Source organism: Oncorhynchus mykiss, chromosome 11 (assembly GCF_013265735.2).
Source record: "Oncorhynchus mykiss isolate Arlee chromosome 11, USDA_OmykA_1.1, whole genome shotgun sequence".
Lineage (NCBI taxonomy): Eukaryota > Metazoa > Chordata > Actinopteri > Salmoniformes > Salmonidae > Oncorhynchus > Oncorhynchus mykiss.
The window spans coordinates 34,309,004-34,322,310 of record NC_048575.1 but is presented as its reverse complement, the minus strand read 5'-3'; the positions used below and the strand labels follow the sequence as shown (position 1 = coordinate 34,322,310).

General features: G+C 44.4%; 1 protein-coding gene across 13 annotated transcripts in view; it reads right to left on the bottom strand.

Moving 5' to 3' along the window:
- Positions 1-13,307, bottom strand: part of LOC110535604 (sickle tail protein homolog) — a 243,719-nt gene that overhangs the window by 105,247 nt on the left and 125,165 nt on the right. Inside the window, exon 1 of one of the 13 annotated variants that reach the window (XM_021620704.2) lies at positions 10,102-10,245. The exons of the other annotated variants lie outside the window; for them this stretch is intronic. Coding sequence (XP_021476379.2) covers positions 10,102-10,120 — 19 coding nt within the window. The 5' untranslated portion in view covers positions 10,121-10,245. Of the gene's footprint in view, positions 1-10,101; positions 10,246-13,307 lie in introns of those variants that run through there. 13 annotated transcript variants of the gene reach the window in all.

Genomic DNA, 13,307 nt, shown 5'->3' with positions numbered 1-13,307 from the left:
GTTTCCCGCCTGTCCGGCGCTGCCGGAGTCTCCCGTCCATTCGGGACCCATTTCTTGGGTACGAGGTCCGAGGTCGGCGGCGAGGGTCGCCGCTCGTAAGAGGCCACGGAGGCGGACAATGAGGTGGAGAAAAACTGTGGTGAAGTGGGTTCCACGTCCCGTGCCAGAGCCGCCACTGCGGACAGACGCCCACCCAGACCCTCCCCTATAGGTTCAGGTTTTGCGGCTGGAGTCCGCACCTTTGGGGGGGGTACTGTCACGTTCTGACCTTTATTCCTTTGTTTTGTCTTTATGTTACGTGTGTGCATTTTAGGTAGTGGTGGATTTTCATTTCTTTAACTTCTTGATACTACCCATCCCGCATGCGTAATCATAGCCTCAAACTAATTAGCATAACGCAGCGGACATTAATCTTCCCAGAAAATGTTCCTATTCATGAAAATCACAAATGAAATATATTGAGACACAGCTTAGCCTTTTGTTAATCACACTATCATCTCAGATTTTCAAAATATGCTTTACAGCCAACGCTAGACAAGCATTTGTGTAAATGTATCATGGCATAATGCTATGCTAGGCTCTGCTACCAGCAGGCAACATTTTCACGAAAATAAGAAAAGCAATCAAATTAAATAATTTACCTTTGAAGAACTTCGGATGTTTTCACTCAGGAGACTCCCAGTTAGATAGCAAATGTTCCTTTTTTCCAAAAATGTTATTTTTGTAGGCGAAATAGCTCAGTTTGTTCTTCACGTTTGGCTGAGAAATCGACCGGAAAATGCAGTCACTACAACGCCAAACTTTTTTCCAAATTAGCTCCATAATATCGACAGAAACATGGCAAACGTTGTTTAGAATCAATCTTCAAGGTGTTTTTCATATATCTATTCGATAATATATCCGTCGGGACAATTGGTTTCTCATAAGAAGCGATTGGAAAAATGGCTACTTGTGTACTTTACGCAAGATTTTCTGCGGGAGCCATCATGTGACCACTTGCTAAATGTGGTCCCTTACGGCTATTCTTCAACATAAATGCGTAAAAAAGACGTCACAATGCTGTAGACACCTTGGGGAATACGTAGAAAACGTAAGCTCATTCGTAGCTCATTCACAGCTATATAACGAGTCATTGGCATGAGGCGGTTTCAAAAAATGCGTCACTTCCTGATTGGATTTTTATCTGGGTTTCACCTGTAACATCAGTTCTGTTGCACTCACAGACAATATCTTTGTAGTTTTGGAAACGTCAGAGTGTTTTCTATCCAAAGCTGTCAATTATATGCATAGTCAAGCATCTTGTCGTGACAAAATATCCCGTTTAAAACGGGAACGTTTTTTATCCAAAAATGAAAATACTGCCCCCTAGTTATAAAATATTAACTTGGCACCCTGTGGTTTTTGGGTTGTCTCGTTGTGTGTCCCACGCCCTGTATTTGTTGGGCTTATTATTTTGTTGTGCTTGAGTAAAGCACTTAACCTCAGTGGAACTCTCTCTGCGTCTGATTAATGCACCCACCTAGCCCCGCGTGATGCACGCGCGTATGTACGCACGCACGCACTCACTCACTTACCCCCCCCCCCCCCTTTACAGGAATCTTCCTAGGGAAGTCATCTCTCTCCTGATGCAATCAGCTGATTCAGCCCTTTGGTTCAACCTGAGAGAAGTGAGATGGTTTTTGTGGTCCTTTCGTGGTTGGGCTGCGGTCATCCTCATCCTAATGGTTCTATTATGTGCTCTCCAGTGGTCAAGGACCATGACCGCAGTGGTGAAATTAAGCAGGGTGTTGTTGTTGTGCTTCTGGTGGGAAGGACATAGACGTCCTGGAAGGAAAACCAGATGGAAAGGGAAAGCAACTTCGAACAAAATCCTTGAAAGAAGCAAGAGAAAGGACATGAGAAAAGGCAAGGAGACCTCTCTCTCTAGCCAAGGAGGGTAGGGCAATGGACCTGAGAGACCTCTCGCTCTCTCTCTCCCTCTCTCTCCCTTTCTCGCTCTCTCAAATCAAATCAAACAATATATACATTTATTTAAAGTGCATCTTACAAAGTCACAACACATTTTACACAACTCTCTCTCTCTCTCTCTCTCTCTCTCTCTCTCTCTCTCTCTCTCTCTTTCTCTCTCTCTCTCTCTCTCTCTTTCTCTCTCTCTCTCGCTCTCTCTTTCTCTCTCTCTCTCTCTCTCTCGCTCTCTCTGTGTGTCACACTTGGATGGATTGTTGAAGTTTTGTGGACAACTTCCTCTCTTCCTGCCATTATACAAACCAATGGAATTTTCAGGAATGTTCTGTGGGCTTGACTTTCAAGGTGTAAGCTGATAGGAATATCTTAGGGGGGTGGAAAGGGGGGGAAATTAAGCAGCAACCTCTCTCAGCAGTCTTTTACCAGGGGAGGTGAGCTCAGAAAGTTAAGGACAAATCTAGCCAAGATTTACAGTTTCAGATTTTTTTCAAATGCATTTAGAGATACTTTTATTTCTTCAGTATCTACAGATGTGTGCAGACTCTCCGTTAGATATCAAATCTAATGATATTTAATATAAATAAATGGATTTAATTCAAACCACCTTTTATTATTCCGTGGACTCAGTGGATATGCTGAGATCCTAAAGGCAACTAAATTAAATATTCAAAATGAGAAACAAAACTTTTCCAAATTAAATTCACACAGAGAGCAGAAAGCAGCAGATCCCATCTTACTTCGCAATGTCTCCTTATAAAGGGTTTTTTCCACAACCGAAAGTCGACAATACAATGGGAAACTGTTTGTAATGACGAGGGGAAAATACGAAGATAGCACTTTCCTCACTTTAAATGTCAAGTTTTACTAGATGGGGTTTTGTAACTCAGGGGGGAGCTCTGGGTAGGGGAGTACTCCGGGTGTGTGAAGTGCATTGTGGTTATCATCACCTCTTTTCAGGGGGGATGGGTACAAATGTAATCTCTTCCAATCAAATTCTGCAACAGACTGTCCAAGGGGTGTTCTTGTACATCATGCTGCCTCACACTACAGAAACAGGAGATAGGCGTTTCGGCTCAGACAAGGCTTATAGTACTTTACTTCCTATCGCTTTCTCCCTGCCTCGACATCTTTCACCTCTAAAGTATCCCAATATGAAGAAACCCTTGCAAAAAGTGACATCCAAACAGGACCTTTAAAAACATACCTTAATCCCCCTCAAAGTGTGCAACAATTACTCAGAAAAGGATGGATTAAAAGGCATTTACCGTGTATGCAGATTGCCACCTGTCGTGGCAAAAGTAAATGCGGTTCTTGGGCTGGACAATGGCGTTCAACAATGGGCTTCATTGTTCCTATCAATCATTTTGAGCACACCCCAATAACTTTTTCGTATTAAAGTAATGGACTAAATCATATGACAAAACCGATGTCTTCAGCACAGCTGTGGATTCAGAATGGGGAATTCTGTCACACTCCAACCCAATCCCATGTTACAGGATTGATGCAGTGCCTTCACTGATCCACACAGTACAACATAAATAAAGCTTTAAACATACCACTCTCACTCAAAGTCATCATCTGAAACTATACTTAGGTTTATATGGATGAGACTCAATATTCACATTTTCAGGGAGAGACCGTATTTATTTTATCATGTTTGTTTTTGCTCAAGCAAAGTAGGGTGGATCCCAAATGGCACCGTGCTCCCTATGTGGTTCACTACTTTTAACCAGGGGCCCATGGCTAAAAGTAGTGCACTATATAGGGAATAGGGTGCCATTTGTGACGCAGTTGTAGAGTTGTCATAATAGTTTAACCACCCTAAAGAGAGACAGTGGGCCAGTTTCCTCCAACTCTATATCTGTGTTACTCAGCATTACACTAACATCCTGTGTATTTCATGCAACAGCGACCGCAATCTAATCTAACCAGCAAACCCTGGACACGCTCTCAAGAATATGTCCCACACGGGGACCTCAATACATTGTGTTTGCTAACGGAAAGTGTAATATGGAGTGCGTCCCAGATGGCAATCTATTCCCTATGTAGTGCACTACTTTTGTCCAGGCCCCTTAGGTTTCCATTTGGGATGTTGCCATGGAGTCTGTCAGGCAGGCAAAGGGTAATTATAAATCCCATTGTGATATGGAGTCATTAGCTTATGGTCATTGATAAGGATGGAGAAAAACCTGTAAAGAAATCATCCGAGGACGAGGGCCCAAGCTTTTCCAAAAAAACGACTTACCGAGGTGGAATTTCATCCACATATCAAATATCGAACTGACGACTTATCTTAATTAACAACTCTTCATAAGGACGGTCACAGCTTCCCACTTCTTACCAACACAGTGTCTGCATCCTAAATGGCACCCTATTCCCTATATAGTGCACTGCTTTTTTACCAGGGCTCATGGGGCTCTGGTCTAAAGTAGTGTACTATAAAAGGGAAAAGGCTCCCATTTGAGACGGAGGCAAATACTCAAAAAAAAGGATTGAGAGAAGCGAAGGCAAATGGATGTCCAATTAAACCATCCTGATAGGAAAGGCACATCAAGGGCTTATCACAATGTTTCAACCGCTCATCAATTAGCCACTAATACTGATTATCAGGGTGCTCCTCAGGTCGTTTCATCGCTCCGTCCTTCTCCCTCGCTCCTGACTCAATTCTTGCTGTTTCATGCTGATATCTAGTTGCTTAAACCCTCACGTGCTGATATAATGCTGGTAATCCTTTACATAACACTATGGAAGCAAGGAGGAAGAAGACACTCTAGGCAGAGTGTGAGAAAGCTGATCTAAGGTTCAGGTGTCCATAGGGACAAATGTTGATTTGCCTATGAGCATATAGAGACAAACAAAGGGACGTTACATGCAGTATCGTGTTCAGAACGTGTGACCTCCCACACACCTGACCAAACCAGACTGGTCTTGTATCTTTAAAGATGCTGTTTCTGTGTGTGTGTGGGGGGGGGGACGACGACAATGTTTGCACGGGAATGTAAACAGTGAGTGGGTGAGTGCATAATGGAAGCTGAGAGTGTCAGCGGAGGATGTTGTGTGTTCTCTATGGGATGAGAGCGGAACGTTTGTCTTACCCCTGCTGGAGGGGGAGGAGAGGGGAGTCAACAAATGACTTCGCAAGTGATGAGGTGGAGTTCATGAATGTCTTTGGTTAAAAAGATGGGGGAATCAGGTTGAGGGATATGTGTGAGTAGAACATGTGTGTGTGTGTGTTTGACGAGCATGTATTCAAAGACATAGACAATGATGATAAATGATTATCCAAAACCAATAAATAAAGAATTAAAGCCAAATGGTTGATGCTAGTTCAGTTTGACCCAACTCCAACCCATTCTCTGGATAAGCCACATGTACCCTCCCTTTAATAAGAGGCTTGCTCCTCACAGCACCAGCCTCCTAAAAAACAAATGTCATGTCTTGCCAGATTTTCCATAAACTCAATGCCCAGCCCACGTCACCATAGGACAGGAAGCACATATTTAATCTATGGATAATCCCTGTCACATCCAGCATATAGGCTCTTATGAACTCCTTTAAATGCTGATGTCTTATGTCATCCTCTACCATAACCTAACGATGGAATGACAAAGAGTACGGAAGACTAAAGACGTCAAAAAAGAAATGATGAAATAAATAAGTGATAATGTTGAAATGTGAAAGAGAGCACAGCATCAGTGAAAGAAGGATTGGCTGTCTTTATGCCAGTTCTGTTTTCTTCCTGTACCTCCCTCCCATCCTATTAAAACGGTTTTGTAACCACAGTAAATTACCATTAGAAAACCCCATTGTGTATCTCATCATGTTTTCATATAACTGCTTTGGTCAAACAAATGTTCTTTCCAGCATTCAAGGATTATTGTTTTTGTCAGGATGCTGAATTACTAATATACTGTAGGGTTAAGATATAGAGGGGAAAATGCTAGAACTACAGTATTATAGATAATTATGAGTTGAATAACTTTGAAATTTGGCACCCTACTACACTATTTTCTGCTAGCCTGTCACTTTTCCTGGCACACGTATTTAAGATGCGGCCATTACAAGCTGACCGAAAGCTTTTCAACCTCAACCAAGAGCAATACAAACCCATGGTCTATTTGTGAAATGGGAATGGGCCTGTCTTTGGTTTGTTTAAAGTGTCGACCGATGAGGTGCTCACTTACATCATGAAATGTTTTCAAAATTCACTCGTCCTGCAACCAAAGAAAGTGTTTTCCCTCCATTTTGCAAAAATACATTTTTTACCTGTCCTCCATCTTTGGGGTGGCAGGTAGCCTAGGTGTTAGAGCATTGGACTAGTAAATGAAAGGTTGCAAGATCAAATCCCCGAGCTGACAAGGTAAAGATGTGTTGTTCTGCCCCTGAACAAGGCAGCTAACCCACTGTTCCTAGGCCATCATTGTTTAAGGAATTGTTTAAGGAATTAAGGAAAAATAAATAAAACTTTTAAAGGAAATGATTTGGTTCATGATGAGGTCACTAAGGAGAAGTTGATTCATGTAATATGAGATTTAGAAGGAGATAATCCCTTGTTGTCATATCCACCTCAATTATACAATCTCTGTTCTTGCCAAAAGGACACCTCCCCAGATGATGTGTTGATTGATGGTAAGCTACCTTGGGACGCTTCTCTGATACCGAGTTCAGGATGAAAGCCCTAACAATGAAAATGTGGTGGGGATCACAACTGCAATGATGGTAACTAAGACAATCGACTATGATCGCTATCTGGTTCCAAGTCACAAAAGAAGCCTTGTGTATAAAGTCAGAATACCACCCCCCCCCCCCCCCCAGCCCCCCCAGCCCTAACCCCAGATGATGTGTTGAAGAAACTCAACTCCCAAATCTTCTCCTTACAAGATATGAATCAGCAACTTACAGTCTCCTAGAAGTGCTTAGCCTTTAGGGCATCACCTTACGTCTTTGGTGGTGATTAAATGGACAGATTAATTGGTTGATTGATGGTAGACAACCTTGGGATGCTTCGCTGATATCGAGTTCTGGATGAAAGCCCCCCCCCCCCCCCCCCCCCACACACACACACACACACACACACACACACACACACACTCCACCAAAAACTCCACACACACACACACACACACACACACACACACACACACACACACACACACACACACACACACACACACACACACTCCACCAAAAACTCCACACACACACACCTCCAAGAACCACACACTAACTTCCAATAATTTTATCCAGTGCAGCGTTTCATCTCATTCAAAGCTCCGGCTTAAAATATGACCTCATATCAGAAGTCCTTTAACAGGGTTTGATCAAGCCACAAACCCCAATGAGAGCTGACATTACTGACTATGTTGGCTGAGGGCCCAATGAGGAAAGACATCGCTGATAGCGTTGGTGGGTAAACACCTGGTCAGATCTTACTGGTCCTCATGTCGCTGGGCCAGGTGTGTTAACATAGAGCGTAATCCCTCTAGACAGCCATCCAAATCCATAGCCACAGACCCTCATCAACTGCTAGCTATGACCCAGTTTGGTGTTTGATCCCAGGCATGGATGTGGAGTGAGGCCCCCACTGGGACTTTCTCTCGATGGAGTGTAGTCACGTGGTCAAGAACTTTTCAGCCAGGAAGGACACTCGCATCACAATATCATAAAGGGCAGACATCTGGTGTGAGGCGACAACGATTGTGCTTCGGGCTTGCTGATGTAGGTTACTGCCAAAATCCCTGCCCTTCCATGTGCTAGCACTTACACAAACAGCTTGATTTGGGTTCAACAGACAGCAAAGTATTGCATTACACTTAATAACAGTTTTCCGTGCAGTTTTCATTTGAGTAAATTGGTGTCAATCCACAGCATCAGCAAAGAGCGGGCAAGCGAAAACCTGTGCGACGGCGGGCGTTTAGCATCGCCAGGCAGCAACCGCCGGGCGGGATGAGGGACGGGGTGTGGGGACGAGGTGCGAGCTCATGTGAAGAGACGTTCCTCTCCCTACGGGGAGCGGGGCTTGATAAACAAACCGCAGAGAAAGATTCAACACATCTCAAATTTCACCACAGAGGACGTCTCAGCATTTTCAAACCAGAACGTGTATGAGCTTATTGCTTTTAAGCAGAACTTCAGTCGGTTATTCGGACAAATCTATCAGTATACTGTCCGAATTCTAAAATCTCAGCAATTGTTTTTATGGTAAGAAGCACCTAATTTAGCTAATCGATTGACTTGACTAACACTTACATTTGTTTATTTGAATCTATTGCCTCTAAAGCAGTAGTAAGACATTTACTGGAGAGTACTGCAGTAGAAAAACTAGAAAAAAATGACTGCAGAGAAAGTGCTAAGAAAGCAGTTACCAAATAACCCAGTGAAGTGATGCCCTGCCAATCAGTTATTAGGCTTATTAGACACATCATGCAAACAGTAGGTCCAGCTTCTAAACACATTATGGTAATTTACGGAAATAGAGAAAAAAATCATTACTGTGTAGACTTTGACGTTGAGTGAGATTCATATCAAACATTTATGTGTGACTGCCTGTTAAAAACGTTGATATTCCATAAGGGTTCCACTCGGGCATCTGGCCCAACAACTCCAGATGTGAATCTACTTTAACTTGAGGAAAACGCTGAAAATGTCCCGGTAGTATCATGAAGCCAGCCTGGAAAATAGACTTCTGCTTCTCAAGCCCACAGCAGAAATACTGAAAGTATCAGTATCAGTTACAGTGGATCTTGATATAGGCCTTCATTTCATTTTCATTTTTTTGCCAGGATAGTACACCCAGCCACTGATATCCAGGGAGTCTTAGTTTCTATTGGCCAAGAATGTACTGTTTAAAATAGGCATACTTCACCGACCACAACAAACAGACATTTCCTACAGTATATAAAGTATATCAAGCATTACACTGTAGCAGATCAACGTGATGTGAAGCTAGGATAACTTATTTTCTACAATGACACCGATGTTCACTTTGAAAATAAGGGTACATCCCCAAAGGGCTTCAAAAGCCTATTTGATCCAGAAAGCAAACAGCATTCATATATATATTTTTTAACTAGGCAAGTCAGTTAAGAACAAATTCTTATTTACAATGACGGCCTAGGAACAGTGGGTTAACTTAACTGCCTTATTCAGGGGCAGAACGACAGATTTTTACCTTGTCAGCTCAGGGATTCGACCTAGCAGCCTTTCGGTTACTGGCCCAACATTCTAACCTCTAGGCTCCCTGCCGCCCCAAAACACATGGTCAAATCTAAATAAATCTGATACACCATTATCCATATCGACCTGATAAGGAATAAGGAATCTCTCTGATGTGATCTTGAAAAGCAAACTATGACAATACAGAAAGAAGCTGTCCACAACGTTGCCAGATCTGGTTTGATTTCAAAAGAGGGAGGGAGGACACCGGAAATGAGAGCGAGTGAGCTTGAGGACAGTGTTGACAAAGAAACCGTAATGCAACATTGTCTAAACCTCTGTCAACGTCAGTATCTGTTGGTGTATGACCCCAAACAACTCCTTCCCCATTGGTCTCATTAGACACACACAGCTACACACATGACTCTCCCTCCAACATCCCACCAACTTCCCACAGCCAACTCCACACACTGGCTTCATTCCATAACAGCACCACACAAATAGCAACAGACAACAAAGTTTTGCCAGAGAGTACAACGCGTTTATATTTCGCATACTGAAGCGGTAGGACAGTTGAACTAAGCTCACGGGGCCTTTATATGTGATATTCGTTAAGAATCAATGGCTCAATCAATCATTAGGGTTAAAAGCCCCAAAAAGGAATATACCAATCCCAGATTGCCCATTTTAAGACCACTTTTAAAGGAATGTTTGAAAGTAATCAGGAGGAGTTAAAAACATATCACAATGTGCACCATCCTCTAGAAAGGACAATCAGGTAAGCAATAAAGTAGAGAACAGCTTAAGTGAAGTCTCACAAGCCCAGGCTTGTCATTGACTTGTTGTCCAGCTCTTACATTGGTCCGTGTGTAAGTGAGTGTGTGTGTATAAGCAAATGTATGTGTGTTGTTTGTGTGTGTGTGTGTGTGTGTGTGAATATGTATGTGGTCGCTGTGCGCATATAGAGATGCAGTTACTCACCTCTCGGGTGCTCTGTCATTCGTCCGGGACAACCGTGTGGGAGCAGCCAAACTCATACAGAGGGACAGACACTGCAGTAGAAAACTTTCCTTCTCCCTGTCTGTACACATCCACTGTTCCTCCCTCCTTCTGTCTCTCTCCCCTCCCTCATTCCCTCACTCCAACACTTCCTGGGCTGTGTGTTTACGCTGGCTCCAATCAGCCCCTCCAAAGAGGTACGCCACCCACCCTACCCACCCCCCTCGCCCCCTCCCTCTTACCTCCTCCCTCAGTAAACAGCCATTGTTCAGCTTGCATATGTTCGGATGTGTGTGAGACTGTGTGTGTGTGTGTATGTGTGTGTGTGACCAAATGTGTGTGTGCATGCATAGGTGTGTGTGTGTTGGTGCGCGTGTGAGTGCCCTCTTGAATGAGGTTTGTGTAGCCTCTCGCCACTATCCAGAATTTGGCTCACCTCAATGAAACACTGTAAGTGAGAGGGGGACAGGGCTGGGCAGAAGAGGGGGAAGAGAAAGAGAGAGAATGAGAGAGCGAGAGAGAGAGAGAGAGAGAGAGAGAGAGAGGGAGGGGGGGTTGGAGGCTAAAGGAAAACACGTGGACTTCCTGCTGGGTTGTCCTACTGAGGCACACATTTTTAGAGTGGAGAGAGGGAGCAAGGGATGAAGGGAGGGGGTATCAACCAAGGGGTGAAGGGGGGTATCAACCAAGGGATGAAGGGAGGGGGTATCAACCAAGGGATGAAGGGAGGGGGTATCAACCAATAGATGAAGGGAGGGGGTATAAACCAAGGGGTGGGGGTGTGACTGGAACGTTCTCTCTAAATCCAACAGTTAGCTGTTACAAACCGCAGGCTTGGGCCATGCAAGGCTAACTGATGTCCAAGCTCAGTCTCAATACAAGGCATCTGCTCTGAGGCCTGGCAAAGATTTTCACCACTAAAATATCCCCCCCCCCCCCTCTATCCCCCTACCCAACCCACAGCCATACCCCACCTCCAACCTAGGGGGAGAGGCAGGGGGTGAGAGATGACGAGGGAGAGGTGAGGGAACACAGGTTGACAGAAGCACTATAAGGAGACCGAGGCTGAAACCCAAATAGCACCATATTTCCCTGTTAGCTTAAGATTTGGAAGAAAATAAAAATCGATCCGATTATATATATTGCTTTATAACAGCGCTTTGGTCCGCAATGCTTTATGCTAGAAACAAGCCGCACAGTACCCGGGAAAGACGTGACTCCGATGCATATGGGGATATCTCAGTGTTTAGTTTCTTTGACATTGGGGCCGACCTACAACCTTCTATAGGCGAGGACACAGAAACAAATGGGGAAGCAATCCAATTCTGTCACTATCAATTGATAGTACAACAGAGGATGTTTAAACCCAGACAGCTTTTTAGGGAAACCCTTGTGACCTTCTCTGGTTGGGTTGAGCCATGGAGGAAGAGTAGCCAGCAGTTAAAGCTTTGATTATTCTGCGTCAGTAGGCCTACTCTGTCTGAGGTGGAAAAGGTACGGTAGGCCTGACTTTTGAAAGTAGGCTACCCGGGCTCAGATTTCTTATGACGTCTCAGATTGAATTATTTGCAAACAGGGACAGTTTGGTTGCAAACTAGACCTGCAAATACGACGATCGATTAATGCAATGCTTTTACGACAAAGGAGATAATTCCACCCCTACTCTTGTCCACGGTCGTCTGTGAACCGACAACCTTCTGGCCCGCAGCCCTGTGTGCTATCAAAATTCTTGAGTTGTTATAATGTTTATAACACACAAAAAAAAACAGTTGGTAAAAAGACATATCTAAGGCTATGGTCTGTCCAAGAAATTAGGGTAAATGTGAGGGTAAACGGTAGGCATGTTCTCTGCTCTCCACTTTATGTTTGAACTATTATTTTGGGTCTAGGCAAGGGTCACTTGTTTTTTTTTCTCCAAGCGTTCAGGGAGGATTTAGGTCAAATATATTTTTTGCTAAAGGGAGGACCATCCGTTTTCATTTCAGAGAGGTCAGACTTGCTCCATCACAGGAGGTTGGTGGCAGGTTAATTGGGGAGAACGGGCTTGTGGTAATGGCTGGAGCGGAATGGTATCAAATGAATGGTACCATTCCATGACTCCGTTCCAGCCATTATTAAAAGCCCTCTGTAGCCTCCACTGTTCTCCATGTAACCCGTATTATACATAATGTTCACTCCCTTAATTTTAAGCACAAACCTAAAATTCAAATTCCCTGGTTTCACGGTGGTCCAATGACGAGGCCTAGTACAATATGGTAAAGTTTTAAGATTCTGCTAGAACATGTCCGCATGTCCCCTGTTCTTAATCGGTCACATCCAGACAGTACATCACCCTCCTCTTCCCATCATTCCTTTCCTTTCTTCTCCCTTCCTCAACTCACCTCTTCTCTTCCCTCTTCACCTGTCATCTACCCACCTCTTCTCTTCCCTCTTCGCCTGTCATCTACCCACCTCTTCTCTTCCCCCTTCGCTTGTCATCTACCCACCTCTTCTCGTCCCTCTTCGCCTGTCATCTACCCACCTCTTCTCTTCCCCCTTCGCCTGTCATCTACCCACCTCTTCTCTTCCCTATTCTCCTGTCATCTACCCACCTCTTCTCTTCCCCCTTCACTTGTCATCTACCCACATCTTCTCTTCCCTCTTCGCCTGTCATCTACCCACCTCTTCTCTTCCCCCTTCACTTGTCATCTACCCACCTCTTCTCTTCCCTCTTCGCCTGTCATCTACCCACCTCTTCTCTTCCCCCTTCACTTGTCATCTACCCACCTCTTCTCTTCCCTCTTCACCTGTCATCTACCCACCTCTTCTCTTCCCTCTTCTCCTGTCATCTACCCACCTCTTCTCTTCCCCCTTCACTTGTCATCTACCCACCTCTTCTCTTCCCTCTTCACCTGTCATCTACCCACCTCTTCTCTTCCCCCTTCACTTGTCATCTACCCACCTCTTCTCTTCTCTCTTCGCCTGTCATCTACCCACCTCTTCTCTTCCCCCTTCACTTGTCATCTACTAACCTCTTCGCCTGTCATCTACCCACCTCTTCTCTTCCCTCTTCGCCTGTCATCTACCCACCTCTTCTCTTCCCTCTCCTCCTGTCATCTACCCACCTCTTCTCTTCCCCCTTCACTTGTCATCTACCCAGCTCTTCTCTTCCCCCTTCACTTGTCATCTACCCACCTTTTCTCTTCCCT